At 39.3% G+C, this 17,437-nt stretch overlaps 1 protein-coding gene across 1 annotated transcript in view; it reads left to right on the top strand.

The window, feature by feature from the left end:
• Positions 1-17,437, top strand: part of snx13.S (sorting nexin 13 S homeolog) — a 73,844-nt gene that overhangs the window by 11,643 nt on the left and 44,764 nt on the right. Inside the window, exons 2-4 of the mRNA XM_018269211.2 lie at positions 11,531-11,587; positions 15,866-15,978; positions 16,546-16,648. Of these exons, the coding sequence (XP_018124700.1) occupies positions 11,531-11,587; positions 15,866-15,978; positions 16,546-16,648 (273 nt within the window). The remainder of the gene's footprint in view (positions 1-11,530; positions 11,588-15,865; positions 15,979-16,545; positions 16,649-17,437) is intronic.

The raw sequence follows: 17,437 nt of genomic DNA, 5'->3' as shown, positions 1-17,437 counted from the left end.
ATTCGGTTCGGTATTCGGTCGAATCTTTCACAAAGGATTCGGGGGTTCGGCCGAATCAAAAAAAGTGGATTCGGTGCATCCCTAATTCAAATTTGAATATTATTTCCTTTTTCTCTGTAAGAATCCTTGTACTTAATGTTAACTAAGCTGCATGCATTCACATTGGCTAAAATAAGGTTAGTGCTTAGCCACAAATCTCTTGCACACTTAATCACCTTAAACTCACCCTTTTAATATGTATTCATTCATTTTAATTCATCCATAAGGTTTACAGAAATAAAATGCATTAATCTTACCATGAGTTGAGTTCAAAGAATAGATGCATTATACTGTACTTAAAATATTTGATCATATATTCAGAGACAATTCTTATATAAAAACCACCTTAAGCATGGAACAGACATTATTATAACTATTATTATATTACAATTTATGAAAAACTTTTCTTCAACCAAAGCGAGTGTCTGATGACTTGTGCACTTTTCCAAAGTAAGCATCTAATGGCGCCTGCAAAGCAGTCCTATTGGGTCTATTTAATGTTTGAATGATTTTGAGCAGCCTTAAGTTATGGTGATCCAAATCACAGAAAGATACCTTATCCGGAAAACCTCAGGTCCCAAGCATTCTGCATAATAGATCTCCTATACTTTAAGTCTTTTGTAAAGTTTTGTCTGTCTCTTATAACTCCCTCTATCCTTTCCTAAATTGCTTAAATGATTGTCATTGTTTTGGTATTAAGCTGTCTTACAGCCAAGTTATTTGTAAATTAAATTGCAGTTGGAAACAGTTTTTTCTCAGTCTTTTGCCTTTTCAGTTTGCTAAAGTACAGAAACAATGTATCAGTAATCAACTCTCTTCCAGACAAGAGTCTAATTTTCCCAATGCTTTGCACACTACTGTTATTCTCATTTGCAGGTCTGGTAATCACAGAACATTCAATGCGTTGTGGGAATAACCTGCAACAAGCAGTTCATGCACAAAACGCCAATGAATGAGAATTAAAGAGGTTGTGCAACAGAGAGTGCACTGATATCAAATTATAGGAGTCATTTGGTTGCAGTTATAATAATGAGTGATGTGGGAGTTGGAAAAATGTGTTGCTTAAATAAACCTAGCAGCAATTTAAACACTGCATAGTATTTACTCAGTTTTCTTTTTTTAATATCTATATTTTTTAAGATCAGAAGCCATACTGTGTGACAAATACTCAATAATAGTGGAAATCAGAAAGGGAAAAATACTTTTTCATGTCACCGTACTTATACTAAAAGTGCTGTTGTGAGCACTTTCGTAGATACAGTATATAACATTTTCTGATCCTTTTTGACTGCTCTCCTGTAAGGCTGTGTTATGTCATATTTACTTAAGCTTAACTTAGGAAGGTATATCTTTTATGGCTACCACTTTCTCATGCTGAACCTTCTATTTTTGTCAGTTTTGTCTGCCTACCCCTTTGTGCAGCTGACTTGTACTCTATGCACAGGCACCCAATGCATGCTCCTATAGTAAAATGCTCAGAAACCCAGAACACATGTTATAGGGGAAGTTGTGTGGCCTAAATTAAATACAATATGGCTGATGTACATGGAAAAGGCTGCCACTTTTTATAAGTTAATATGTGACTGACCATATCTGTAGCTAGCTACTTTATGGCCCATCATTCGTACTTGAAGTAGTGGAGAACCACTGTGATGTCATCAGGAGGCATAAAATGATTAAAGAAACAGTTCAGTGTAAAAATTAAAACTTGATAAATAGATAGGCTGTGCAAAATCAAAAATGTTTCTAATATAGTTAGTTAGCCAAAAATGTAATCTTTAAAGGCTGGAGTGACTGGATGTGTAACATAACAGAACAGAAGGGGGCGGCATGATGCCCAACCACAACAACATTCAGAAACAATAGGGATGCACAAGGTAAAATATTTATTGTAAATTTCCCATGTGCCAATCCCCATTGCTCCTGTCCCAATTATGAAAATGTGCGCAAATAAAAGGGGGGGCGAACATCAGCCGGCCTAGGTGTGCTTGCTATGTAGATCCGGCCCTGTAGAACACAACTTCCTGGTTTTCAGCTCTCTAACTCTGAGTTAGTCAGCAACTATAAAGGGGTGGTTCGCCTTTAAGGTAACTTTTAGTATGTTACAGAATGGCCAATTCTAAGCAACTTTTCAATTGGTTTTCATTATTTATTATTTTGTAGTTTTATAGTTGTTTGCCTTTTTCTTCTGACTCTTTGCAGCTTTCAAATGGGCATCGCTGAGCCCTTATAAAAAACAAATGCTCTGTTTTTTTAGAAAGTAACAATAAAAAGTTATTGTTACTTTTTATTACTCATCTTTCTATTCAGGCCTCTCTCATATTCTTATTCTAGTCTCTTATTCATCATATTACATCATACTAAAGGTTAATTTAAAGGTGAACAACCGGGGCCACATGGGCCATAACTGTTCAGTGAGTTTGCAATTGATCCTTAGCAGTCAGCTCAGATTCACAAGCAAACGGTTATGGCCCATGTGCCCCCCCTCTAGTCACTGATTGGTTAGTGCCTGGTAACCAATCAGTGGAAACCAAGAGAGCGGTAAAGCAGGAAGTAGTGTTCTGGCTATTATGTTAGACATCCAGTCACTCCAGACTTTATACATTACATTTTTTTATCTGTATATAAACATTATTTATTTTGCACAGCCTATCTACTTACCCTCTTTTTATTTTTATACTGAACAATTCCTTTAACAGCTTGTGTTGTATTGTGGTACATTAGTTATCCTCTGCTTGATGTATAGGATCCGTTATCTGGAAACCCATTATCCAGAAAGCTCAGCATTACGGAAAGACCTTCTCTCATAGACTCCATTATAATCAAATAATTCAGATTTTTAAAAAGGATTTCCTTTTTCCTTGTAGTAACGAAACAGTACCTTGTACGTCTTCCCAATCAAGATATAATTAATCCTTATTGTATGCAAAAGGAAGCGATTGGGTTTAATTAATGTTTAATGTATTGTTTAGTAGACTTGAGATGTGAAGATCCAAATTACAGAAAGATCCCTTATCCGGAAAACCCCAGGTCCTGAACATTCTGGATAACATGTCCCATATCTGTACTGTACAGTTAAGGCAAGTGCCACACTGGGCTGATACTTAAGCATTTTTGTGCCGATATCTAAAGCTAAAGAAGTGCCTGTGAGTGCAGATACATGAACGAGTAGAGGCCAGAGTATTCGCTGATTCTTGGCCTGGGATAAACTTTGCTGTACAGATGTTTTAGAATAATTTGTAAGGCTCTTTGATTTACTTTTCTGTTTTAATAATAGCAGCAGCACTGAGTCAGCACTTTCATTGTTCTTTCAACTATTGCACAGGATGGAGCATGAAGGAGCTCAGTACATACTGTTATATAATACTCAAAAGCCATGAATATCTTGTAAATTATATCCTTATAAACGGTGAGTTCTGATGTCATCAGTTATAAACGGTGAGTTCTGATGTCATTTCTGTCACACGAGTCACTAAAACTTGTGTATTATAATAAATAAAGTACCCTCAGTTGCAAAATATGAGGATATTAGAAGTTACCTCGGAGTTCCATGACCTGTACAAAAACACTCGGCCTTCAGCCTCGTACCTTTAAATGGTCATGAAACTCCTCTGTAACTTAAAATATCCTTATATTTTACAAGAGGGGGTACTTTATTCACTATATAACGCAGCCTTTTTGGTGTGAGCAGAGGCAACAACGAAAGGTATATGTATAGAGAACGAATGGAGATGCAGTCCAGGTAATTTCTTTCCAGTAATTTTGTGGCAGAAAATGATGTATTTCCTCTTAGCTTGCAGCCTTCTGATAAGCTGAACTGGATTGGTATCGCAATTATAGTGCAACTAGTAATATCTTTACTGTAAACAAAAAACGTGTTACCTGCACAACACAATATGTGCGTTACTGTACTTTGTACTTGTAATTATTATTGAAGTCAAGAGAAGTTCCCTGACTGTATGTAGGTCACCCATATCATAACAAAAGGTGTGGTTCTGCTTCGTAGAAGAGCAACAATAAATACTTGTTCTTCTGTCATGTTGGTGATAAGCTGCTTAGAGATGTTGTCTAAAAGCACCAGTGTCCTTGCGGCCTTAGCAATTTTCAGAAGGCTACATGCACACAAGTGCTCAAAAGGGGCCCTATTTAATATGGTGGTGGAGCAAAAATACTGCATATGGGTCTAATGCACTTCATTCCATGATTTGTTCAAATGTGTTGGGTACAGGCAAATAGTTGTTTGTGCATTTACCGCTTTGTCTAACTTGCTTATGGCATGTGTCAGGTACAGAACAGTGCTAACCATTGCACATAACGTTACAATGTATTCAGACAGATAATTTTTTTGTGTGGGTGCGTTTGTAGACAGTTATGTGAGGCTTGTTGATAAAGGGGAGCTGTCGCAAAAATTAAAATTGAATATAAGCTTCAGCATACTGAAATAAGAAACTGCAAAAGGTAGTTATTTTGTTAGATTTTATTTGTACTAGAATCAGTTATTTGAGTGAGCTCTAATACATCTGCTAGGAAAGGAAGCCCCCTATAAGTTATATTGGATCATTCATCTGACACCCAACTGCTGCATGAAGACAGAATGAAGAGAAACAGATGCTGAGAGAGGAATAGCAAATATAAACTTGATTATGTAGAATTTTTAATTGATTATATTTAGAAAGTTAGAAATGTACATTACATTTTCACGATAGTTCCCCTTTAACTAGCCTGTCACAACCAAAAGTCCTGTTTGTTTGATGCCTATCATCCGTGTGTCACCCAAAGTAGAAGCAGCAGGGGCCAGATCACCTTATATACCGGTAGTAAGGTAATTTGGATTACATGAAACACAAATAGAAATTGCCAGCGTTCATTCTAACCCATGCTGTGGCGTTGACCAGCTGCTAGTCTGCAGTCGAGCAGCTGCTATAAACGTTACAAAAAAGACAATATTTGTACACAAAAAGGAGAAAAATTGGCAGCACATGGTTTGCCTTTAAAGAATAATAACAAAACATGAGGGGGCACATTTACTAAGGGTCGAATATCGAGGGTTAATCAACCCTCGATATTCAACCATCGAAGTAAAATCCTTCGACTTCGAATATCGAAGTCGAAGGATTTACCAAATTTAGTTTGATCGAACGATCGAAGGAAAAATCAAACGATTGGAAGGATTTTAATCCATCGATCTAAAGATTTTCCTTCGATCAGAAATTGCTAAGAAAGCTTATGGGGAAGGTCCCCATAGGCTAACATTGGTGCTCGGTAGGTTTTAGGTGGCGAAGTAGGTAGTCAAAGTTTTTTTTAAAGAGACAGTACTTCGACTATCAAATGGTCGAATAGTTGAACGATTTTTAGTTCGAATCATTCAATTCAAAGTCGTAGTCGAAGGTCGAAGTAGCCAATTCCATGGTCGAAGTAGCCAAAAAACCCCTTCGAAATTTGACGTTTTTTCAGTCTAATCCTTCACTCGAGCTAATTAAATGTGCCTAGAGGTGTTCGTACCACACTTTGGCCAAAATAGGTAAGCTCACGTGCCACGTCAGGGCCCCTAATTGTACGCGAGTCCTACACTATCCATTAGCATTCCAAGTATGTAGTGTGTTTAAAATCAAGTCCCCCAACAAAGAATGTGACTAAGTAGTAAGACCAACAGTGCACCAACAGTTTGTGGATGTGTGTCACACAAAGTAGCAGTAGCAGGGGCCACAGTATTTGCTTTGTGTGTACTCCGCTGATTGATAGACATGTATGGACCAGATTACACTTGTAAAGTAGGGTCTTTTGGATTACATATGTGTCAGCCCATTCAGTGACTGCATTAAAGGGAAGATAAAGAATTGTCGGCAGCCGTTGTCTCAGGACAGCACACTTCCAGATGGAGACTTAAGCTGGCCATAGAGGCAAAGATCCGATCGTACGAATCAAGGATTCTTACGATATTCGGACTGTGTGTGGAGAGCCCCTACATTTTTCTTCCAGCGGAGATCAGTCGTTTGGTCGATCGGACAGGTTAGAAAATTTCTGTTGGCTGCCGATAATATCTCTGCGTGTATTGCCGATCGTACGATTTTCAGAGGGAGACTGTTTTTTTGTCGGACATAACTATCGTACGATTGCTGTCAGGGGCAGAACATTGGCTGATCTGTTCTTACTACTTCTGAATGGTAAGACTTTGATCTTTATTGTTAGCGGCAGATCGGGAGATGATTTTATTGGAACTGTAATTTGAATGTTTCTATTCTTTTTAACAGTAAAGATTCCTCAGCAGCCAAAAACAGTGAGGCTACAATCACATTATTGTTACCTTTTACCATTCTATTTAAGCCCTCCTCTAGTCATATTCCTGTCTTTCTTTTAAATAACTGACTGGTTGCCAGGTTAATTTGGACCCTAGCAACCAGATAGCTGCAGAAATCCCAAACTGGAGAGCTGCTGAACAAAAAGCTAAATAGTTATAAAATGCAAATAGTAAAAATTGCTCACTGTCTCAGAATAGCATTCTCTGCATCAACACTAGGGGGCAGATTTACATATGGTCGAATATCGAGGGTTAATTAACCCTGTTTCTTATGCTTCTCTGGTAACCTAAAGTGCAGTGTGATCACCATAGAGGACCCATCCAAGAAAGTGAAGCATACACTGGTATGGATCTAATTTTAAAATGCATTTTCCAAAAGCATCTATTGAGAACATTTTAGACAGGGGCTTGTCTAAACATGTCTGCACTCAAGTTATGAGAAGTTAAAGGAAAACAATCATGAATATGACATGACATGGCATGAAAATAATTTAATTTATTTTTATATAATTAATGTTGATGAAATATTTTGAGTAATTTAAAATGTATTTTGAAATATTGTATTCTCTCCTCCTCTTCTGTGTAGCCTGAGAGCCTCCGACTATTCACCACCTAAACCTGCTGAGTTCATGTATAAGTCATTGGAAGAGGTCTGGTGACCCATTTGAAGCTGTTAATAGCCTTCCCGACATTTATATTTTTTTCGGAGAACAAACTCAATTGGATTTTATTAGAATTCGTTTCGAGTTCGTAATATTCGTTCACGTTTTAGACGTTTCATAAATAACCTCCTATTCAAATAGGATCAGTGTAAAAAAAATTTACATGAATTTTAAAATCGACCTAAATCTGCCCCCGGATGTTTCCTCCAGGCTTTTCGTGCTGCAGCTTAGGTTGCTTTAATAACACCTTTGTAATACACAGCTATTTAAAACATCTAATATGATGTAGACAGTGGCTTTGTAAAAGAAATGATTTGTTTTTTTCCAGTGTAGAATTTGCTGGTTGCTAGGGTAATTAGCCAATTATAGACCTTATGGCCCATGCACAGGACTTCCCACAATCATAGCAACCAGGCTTCTGAAAATGGCCCTACTCCACATGTAAATCAGTTTATAGTGCTGCTCCAGTAGAATTCTGCACTGAAATACATTTACCAAAAGAGCAAACATATTTTTTCATATTTAATTTTGAAATCTGATATGGGGCTAGACATATTGTCACTTTCCCAGCTGGCCCAGTCTTGTGACTTGTGCTCTGATAAACTTCAGTCACTCTTCAGGGTCTGGCCACACGGGCAGATTCGGGGAGATTCGTCGGCAGGCGACAAATCTCCTCTTCTTCGCGGCGACTAATCTACCCGATCTGCCTTCCCCTGCCTTCTGCCGGCTAAAATGTAATTCACCTGGGGGCAGGCACACGGAGCGATTCATTTTCCAAAGTCGCCCGAAGTTTCCTTATGAGGCAATTACAGTTGTCTTTTATGCAACCAAAGCAAAAAAAAAAAAATAAGAACCTTCTTTGAGTCCAACATCCAAGTTGTTGGTGAGCAACATCCAAGTTGTTAGTGAGCAGCATCCAAGTTGTTGGTGAGCAGCATCCAAGTTGTTGGTGAGCAGCATCCAAGTTGTTGGTGGGCAACATCCAAGTTGTTGGTGAGCAACATCCAAGTTGTTGGTGAGCAGCATATTGCATCTGAGCAACTGGTTGGGGACAACTGGTCTATATCATCCTTAACATAATAAACCCCAACTGCCCAGGTGCAATTACACATAACAACCACCAGTGAATGCTACCTGCTGATTTGTTGCTTTAGATGATTAGAACAGTAGCAAACGTTCCACCTTTCATAAACTTTAATCTTTATGGAACAATATATATAGATAAGCAGGGCCGCTCCGGCCATGAGGCAAGGTGAGAATCTTGCCTCAGGCGGCACGGAGCGGCCAGTTACCAGGGGCGGCAAAAAGCCGCCTCTGGTAACTTTAAGAGCCGAATTTCCGTTTTTTAAAACAGAAAATCGGCTCTTGTAGCGCAGCGAGCGCAATAGCGCTCACTGCACTAGCGATGCGGCCCCTCCTCCACCCGCTCCGACGCTGGTAGTTAGAAGAGCGGAGCAGGAGGAGGGGCGGCATTGGGGCTGCTGCCTCAGGCGGCAGCAGCCCCTGAAACGTGCCTGTAGATAAGAGCAGAAACTATGGACATCTACTCCCCAACATTTGCTTTAACTTGTCTAAATCAGTGTTTCTGTAGTAGGACTATTGGGCTTTATTTTATATTTTCTTATGCTTCTCTGGTAACCTAAAGTGCAGTGTGATCGTTTCATTCTATATTAGGATTGCTGTTTACCAAATGTCTGAAATGTCATATGACTTTTTTCACAGCTGATGTAGCTAAATAAAGACAAGGCTGTTGTCAGTTGTAGCAGGCAAATAATTATCAGCAAGTTTGTGGTTTTTCTTTTTGAAATAGTCAGATGGGGTGGAAAAAGCTTTTGCTGACCTGACTGACTTGTGCAGAAACCACTTTTGCTTAGATAGGCAGTGCTCTAGCACTTTTTCTGCACTGTACAGATCATGTGCCAATACTTTTACCTATATTTCCTTTACTCTGTACAGATTCACATATAGGAATTTGTACACCAAAGCCTTCTGCCTTCTTTCCAGTGTTAAAATGTGGATCACTGACCCTGGAAGACACAAAAAATTACATGTGGCTACAATTTTAATATTGTTACTTTGTATTTATGACTTGTCTTGTCCTATTAATATTTTGATCTTTCAACCAAACTTCTTGTTGTTAGGGTAAATAGGACTTTCGCAACCAGATAGCTGCTGAAATTCCAAACTTGAGAGCCGCTAATAAAAGCCAAATAATTCAAAATTGATGTAGCACTGTGTACATCATACTGAAATTTAAAACTTAATTAAACTTAATTTAAAGGTGAACTATCCCTTTAGTAATATCCCGTTGTTTTGGAACTGCAGCTTCAAGAACATTTTCCACTCTAGTTTTACAAAACAGAAATGTACAGGTAAGGTTTTTTGCCCTTCTAGGGCATGCTCGCTTTTATGGGTGCTCATTTTAATTGTCACCCAACAGCTAAGTGGGTGACACCTGCTCATTAGAAATCATCTTCGAAACAGATTTTGTTTCGCTGCTTCAGCTTCCTCTTTCTTTGATATGAAGTTCTTCTGAGTCATGTTGAATCAAACTGCTTGTATTACAACTTCACTCATTTTCACAGAGAGGGAAGTTGGGGGGGGGGCGGAGAGGTGTTTGGTGCTGCACTGGAGCTTGAATAATAAGAAAAATAGGAATAAGGCTGAATAGATGCCTAGTGCAAAATAAAAAAAATGTTTCTAATACAGTAAGTTAGCCAAAAATGTAATGTATAAAGGCTGGAGTTAGCGGATGTCTAACAAAACAGAACAGAACACTACTTCCTGCTTTGCTTTCCACTGATTAGTTACCAGGTAAGAGTCAAGGATCAGATTCAGAGATACCTTTAATTAGCAAGTACAGTTGTTTCAAAGAAAACCATATATAATACACTCATCCAACATGACCTCTATGTATACTCACCACACAAGACTCCACTGCTGAAGAAAAAGAATGTAGAAGCTCTTTTAAAGTTTTAAAATTCTGAGAAAATATATTGTGTTCAGATGAGACCAAAACAGAACTATTTGGATATCATTGCACACACCATGTTTGGAGGAGAAATGGCACTGCACATCACCACAAAAACACCGTCCCAGCCGTGACGTTTGAAGGTGGGAACATCGTGGTGTGGGGCTGTTTTTCAGCAAATGGAAATGCAGACTTCATATAATTGAAGGAAGGATGAATGGAGAAATATGCCAGGTCATTGTTGATAAGAAACTGCTGCCATTTACCCAGATCCTGAAGATGTAACCAGGGTGGACATTTCAGCAAGACAATGATCCCAAACACACAGCCTAGAAACTCTCGATTGGTTTCAGAGAAAGAAAATAAAGCTGCTAGAATGGTCCAGTCAATCACCCGACTTGAATCCAATTGAAAATCCAATTGAAAATCTTTCGAAAGAACAGAAGATCAGATTTGAAGATTCGAGACTTTGGGCCCAAATCACACCTGAGTAATGCACGTGACCAGTTTCTCCATACTGGAGGCACCTTGAAGCTTTTCTACTAAGTAGATTACAAAGTGAATTACTTGGTTTGTTACTGACATCTGCTGTAAATTTCATGTCAATAGCACCATTAGATTTAGGAATAAATTTAATGAGAAAACCGTTGACGTGTTAAATACTTATTTTCCCTGCTGTTATTAAGTAAGGCAGAGATACTGTATATTGCCTAAAAGAAAAAAAAAATAGAATTATTGACAACCATGAGAATACAGTCCCCAATGCAAGCTCAAAAGTGACTATAATTTATTATATTATCCTTTATATAGTGCAAGTAAATTGTTTTTTTTTTTTTTCAAAGCTACACTGCTTTAAATAATGTTACATTATTATTAGAAAGCCATGGTCCTAAGGATTTTGAATCAAATATCAGATCTTGATCTTGCATTTTATCTAAAGGATTCACTGTATTTACCAAAATCTTTTTTTTTTATAGAAGGATGCTTTTAATGTTTTTTGTTATACCTCAACAAATTCATTGTAATTTACTCATTTTGAAGATCTGTGTTTTAGAAATAGAAATGTTTAAGAACTATTTAGTAGTTTAGTGGTAAATGTTATTCCATTGTTCCGTAAGTATGAAAAGTGTAATATGATACTGATGTTCAATCATTTAAACAAATGGATTGTAAGCTTTAAAACCCAGCAGAAGCCTTTAACTTTATTATAGGACTGTTATATCCCATATTTCTTTCTGTCTTAAATTGTAATACCTGGGTACAGAAAAAGTTGCTGCCGATAAAGTACTTTAACAGACATTACTGAAGGGTTAGAGATATTGGGGAAAGAACACTGCAAGGACTAAACAGTGCTGAAGTTCAGCAAAGCCACTATGAAATGCTGTCATGAAATGATGTAAGCCAAAGATTCTTAATATAGGCATCGGGACCCCACATTGGGTCCCTGTGTTTTTTATAACACAGTGAAATATCTTCTGAAGTAGGCAAATGATAGCAAACTGAGGTACACCATTTTACTCCATTTATTATGTCGCTTATGTTTTATGTTTGCCTTTGCAGGAGCCTTGTCTTGATGAAAAGAATAAAAAAGAGGATGTAGCCAGATGCATTTTAAAGGTAAAGTAACATTTTAATCTTTGCCTTTTCTGAAATGAGGGGCTAAGTTTGCTGGCCTTGTCTATGCCATTGTATTTGTAATTCATTTAATGTATCCTTTCCACCATGTGCAACGTAGCCCTGCATGCTGTGAGTGGGACCCATGTGTCAACAGACGCAACTATATGTTCTTAAGTGATCCAGCTGTCTGTGCATATAGTCCTATCTGTAGAGTGAGCTTGTAAGTTGCACAGGCCTGGACTGAGAATCAAAATAGGCCCTCTCATTTCAGGTACATTGAGGCCCAAACAGCCCACTGAATACTGAATTTCTATGGCACCATATAGCAGCCACTCTGGCATTTGCGAGAACCCACAGATTGCCAGTCTGGGCCTGAAGATGTCCCTAGGTGTAATTCTAGATAAAGAGAATGGACTCCTCCTACAGTCTTCACTACTTAAAGGGATACTGTCATGGGAAAAAAAAATTTTTTCAAAATGAATCAGTTAATAGTGCTGCTCCAGCAGAATTCTGCACTGCAATCCATTTCTCAAAAGATTGGATTCAATTTTGAAATCTGACATGGGGCTAGACATATTGTCAATTTCCCAGCTGCCCCAAGTCATGTGACTTGTGCTCTGATAAACTTCAATCACTCTTTACTGCTGTACTGCAAGTTGGAGTGATATCACCCCCTCCCTTTTCCCCCCAGCAGCCAAACAAAAGAACAATGGGAAGGTAACCAGATAGCAACTCCCTAACACAAGATAACAGCTGCCTGGTAGATCTAAGAACAACACTCAATAGTAAAAACCCATGTCTCACTGAGACACATTCAGTTACATTGAGAAGGAAAAACAGCAGCCTGCCAGAAAGCATTTCTCTCCTAAAGTGCAGGCACAAGTCACACGACTTGGGGCAGCTGGGAAATTGACAAACTGTCTAGCCCCATGTGAGATTTCAAAATTGAATATAAAAAAATCTGTTTGCTCTTTTGAGAAATGGATTTCAGTGCAGAATTCTGCTGGAGCAGCACTATTAACTGATTCGTTTTGAAAAACTTTTTTTCCCATGACAGTATCCCTTTAAAGATCTCTTTGTAAAAGAATGAAACTTGGGAATTAAGAGAGGACAAGTTGGCAGGCAAAAGAAATGTCCCATGGGCTGAGGTCATGGCAAGCAGTCAAGATTCACAGTTAGGGCTAGTCCACATGAGGAGATTTGGGGATATTTTGTCGCCTGGCGACTAATCGCCTCGTCTTTTGAACGACTATCTCCCCGAACTGCCTCAGCGTTTTTCCCCATAGGCTACAAAGAAAAGTCGTCTGTGCTAATGCACACGCGGCAATGCGTTTTATATAGTCGCCAGAAGTTGCCTCAGTGCCTTAGTGGGGGAGATAGTCGCTCAAAAGACGAGTAGATTAGTCGCCAGGCGACAAAATCTCCCCAAATCTCCTTGTGTGGCTTTACCCTTAAAGTGGTTGTCCACCTTTCAGTTAACTTTTAGTATGATGTAGAGAGTGATAGAGAGTCAATTTGCAATTGGTTTTAATTTTTTATTATTTGTGTTTTTTGAGTGATTTAGCTTTTTATCCAGCAGCTCTCCAGTTTGCAATTTCAGTCTTGTTACTAAGGTCCAACTTACCCTAGTAACAGTGCATTGATTTTAATAAGAGACTGTGATGTGAATAGGAGAGGACCTGCATAGAAAGATGAGTAATAAAAAGTAGTAATAACAATAAATGTGTAGCCTTACAGAGCATTCGTTTTTAGACGGGGTCAGTGACCCCCATTTGAAAGCTGGAAATAGTCATAAGAAGAATGCAAATACAGTAATTTAAAAAAACTATAAGAAATAAAAAATGGAGACTAAAGCTTCCCATAGACGCGACGATTCTTCTTGCCGAACGACCGATTTTAGGGAAGCCCGACCAATTATCGTGTGGTTAGTGGTATTCGAACGATCGTACATCTTGCGATTTTTCGGCCGACATCTGTCGGGAAATTGATCGGCCAGGTCAAAAAATCTTTGTCGGTCCCAGTGCAATCTCTCTATGTTTGCAGGGCCAAGCAGGCAGCTCCCCTTTGTTTTGATGGTAAATTCGTACGATCGTACGATCGTTCTGAGAAGATCGTGGTCTCACGATCAGGATCTGATCTTTTAAAAATCTCAACATCTATGGCCAGCTTAATCGAAAAGTTGTTTAGAACTGGCCATTCTATAGCATACTAAAAGTTAACTTCAAGGTTAACCACCCCTTTAAAAGTTCAGGTCAATTGGCAGGACATGTAGCAAATGCAAAGTCAGGGTCTACAGAGAACAGGAACATGTCTGCAATAGGGATGTTGATAAAACCAAGGGATGATATACCGCATATAACCACATGTTGTCCTTAAATAGAGCAGAATAGCACTGTAACAAAATGTTCATGAACAGCAAAACATTGAGAGGAGTGCACATACACCCTTATGCCGCTTATGCACAAATAAGGATGTGCAGCTACACACTACTTTTCTGGTATGTCTCAGTATCAGCATGCTCCTGGGATGGACTCTGCAACAGAAAAAACTACAGTTTTCCTGTCCTGCTCCATTAAAGGAGAAGGAAAGGTTAAAATTAAGTAAGCACTATCAGAAAGGTCTATATGAATACACTAGTAAACCCTCAAAGTAATGCTGCTCTTAGACCTCTGTCAAAAGAAACGCCTCATTTCTTTCCTTCTTTTGTGTACACATGGGCTTCTGTCTTCAGCTTAAACCTCCAGGGCTTGGGCTTGAGCATGCTCAGTTTGCTTCTCTCCCCCTCCCTCCTCCCCTCAGAACAGTAATCTGAGCCCAGAGCTATGAGTGAGCAGGGAGATGTTACAGCAAGCTAATATGGCAGCTGCTATCCTAAACAAACATTGACCGTGTCTAGAGCTGTTTACAGATTCGGATTCTTAAGAATAAAAATGGTGTTCTAGCTTGCACTGGTGTGGCTAATCTATTGACAATAAACTGCCTTGGTAGCTTTCCTTCTCCTTTAAGAAATAATGTTATCAATCAAATGAAAAGGACACCAGAAATCAATTTTAGTTGAGAGATGCCCTGCTCTATAGAAACCCTGTAATACTATCTACAGATATATGTGATGTATACCCATGACCAGTTTATCACCACCTTATCCATTGAATGTAATAGCTACATATTTTTTCTCTTATCTTACAATAAAATGTACTCATACATATTTAACCAGAGAGGTAAAAATGTCTTATATTATATACCGGTTCTCATATAGTAACATATCATGCTCATATTGTAAACGTGTCCTATTCCTGGAAACGGGGATTATTGGAAACCTTAATACAGCATGCTGCAGGAGCTAAAGAAGGCTACGGGCTATTCCACACGGGGAGATAGCGACGCGTTTGCGGTCGCGGCGACAAAGCGCCGCGACAGTCGCCGCGACCGGCGCAGGCGACAGTTTTGTATGGGCGCCTATGTAAAAACGCCTGTGCTAACCACACGAGGCGATGCGCTTTTCAACAGTCGCCTGAAAATGCCTCGCCAGGCTTTTTCAGGCGACTGTTGAAAAGCGCATCGCCTCGTGTGGTTAGCACAGGCGTTTTTACATAGGCGCCCATACAAAACTGTCGCCTGCGGCGACTGTCGCGGCGCTTTGTCGCCGCGACCGCAAACGCGTCGCTATCTCCCCGTGTGGACTAGCCCTTAAAGTCAAAGAGTTCTTGTAAATAAGGCATTCAGAGTTGACTACAGTAGTAAACAGGGTTAAATTACCAATGTTCATGGAGGTCCAGGTGTTCATGCCCCTGACCTTCAGCTTTGGGAGGTGATAGACACACTTATTCTTTTGATTACAGGCTGGCACAAACCGGACTTCACTCCAATAATTAATGCAGTTAAAAAGTAATTTATTTAAGAAAAAAAATCTCAATATGAAGCCTTAAGCGTTTACTGCTTTGTGGGCACTTAGAGGTTTCACCTTTATGTCTGAGGTTTTCTACTGGCCGACCAATGCCCCCTTCTCTGGCATCCCCTTTACCGTTTCAGACTTTGCACATGTTTGGTTCAGAACACTTTGGGATGGGATGCCTGGGAATGGGGAAAGATGTTGGTGGCCTGCCTAGCAGAAAAAAAGTTTAATTTTTAAATCAGAGGAGCACTGGGTTTTTTTTGGAACAACTATAATGTAATAATGTATCTTTAAAACAATTAATCTTTCTTTTGAATTATTTTGTGTATAGTTTACATTTTACATGATAACTGTATATTCAGCTTGTGTCTCTTATTTTTCTGCAGGCCAGTCTTTCCATATGGGGATGGGGGAGTCTTGGCGTTGTGCTGTTCCTGATCAAGTTTGGACCTTTTGCTATATTCTACTTTGCCTTTTACATACTATGCTTTGTTGGAGGGTAAGGACAGAAATCTTAAATCACAATTAGTTTGTTACAAAAACCCTTGCTGATCTGAATCTACTGCTAAAGGAGGGCTGATTGGTGTGGAGCCATCTACACTCTGCAGCCATGGGGGGCTTTCTCTGTTCCTGCTTTGCAGCTCTCTTAGTTTCCACTGATTGGTTACCAGGCACTAACCAATCAGTGATTTGAGGGGGCTTCATGGGTCATAACTGTTTGCTTTTGAATCTGAGCTGCATACTAAGGATCAATTGCAAACTCACTGAACAGTTATGTCTCACGTGGCCCCCCTTCAGAGTTAGAGAGCTGAAAAGCAGGAAGTAGTGTTCTGGCTATTATGTGAGACATCCAGTCAGTCCAGCCTATATACATCACATTTTTGACTAACAAACTATATTAGAAACAGTTTTTATTTTGCACAGCCTATTTAGCCAGTTTTAAATTTTTACACTGAACAGTTCCTTTAAATAGCTTTCTTCCTGTTGGGGCATAATAAGTATGACTGGTTGGTAGATGGCAATCTTTTAAGTATCATCTATTCCTGACTTTTTTTTCGTTTCACAGGGGTTTTGTGGTGACTATCCTTTTTGGCAAAACCAGTTCAGAACGATACTTAGAAAGGTGTGAGCACTCATTTCTACCATCAACATCTACTGGCATTCCTAAGGTAAACACTGGAAAATTATATTTGAAAATTTTGTTACAAGCATGTTTTTCAGTTACCTTGTAGACATTTAAACGGAAAGTGTCCAATTTTCCTAATGATTAATGGGGAATAGCTGATGGCTGGATGGGTGAGTACTCATCTCACCCCTTCCCACAGCAGTGTATAGACTTATGGTCTTCACCACCTGCAGTGGACCCACCAGAGGACTACCACTATCCCAGAAGCGGATGCAGTAGCATTTAAAGACTAGAGGGTTTTTGAAAGGCAACCTTCACAGCATCAGGCACAGCTTTTAGACCTATTTTCGCCATAGCCTGGGTGGCAAAAGCTATGGACGTCTGGGTGGAACAGGCCACACAGCTCCTTGGATCAGAGGATCCATCGACAGACTTATTACTCTCTCAAATAGCAGACACTACAACCTACATTTATGACGTGGCCCTAGGCGCAGCAAAATTGGTCAGCCCAATCCATAGCAGCTCGTAGATTCCTATAGCTCAAGACATGGTCAGCGGACCTGACATCAAAGATTTTTTTGCCTTAAAGGGGTTGTTTACCGTATATACTCGAGTATAAGCCGAGTTTTGCAGCATCCAAAATGTGCTGAAAAAGTCTACCTCAGCTTATACTCGGGTCAGCGGGCAGATGCCGATATTGCAGTCACTTTTAATCATTCCTATACCAACAGTTCACTTGGGGAGAGACTGCAATATCCCACAATGCCCTCTGTTGGTTTTATGCAAGAATAACAGTGCGCCCTCTGTTGGTTATATCAAAGAATAACAGTGA

The sequence above is a fragment of the Xenopus laevis genome, chromosome 6S (assembly GCF_017654675.1).
Source record: "Xenopus laevis strain J_2021 chromosome 6S, Xenopus_laevis_v10.1, whole genome shotgun sequence".
Classification (NCBI taxonomy): Eukaryota; Metazoa; Chordata; class Amphibia; order Anura; family Pipidae; genus Xenopus; species Xenopus laevis.
This window is presented reverse-complemented; position numbering and strand designations above follow the sequence as displayed.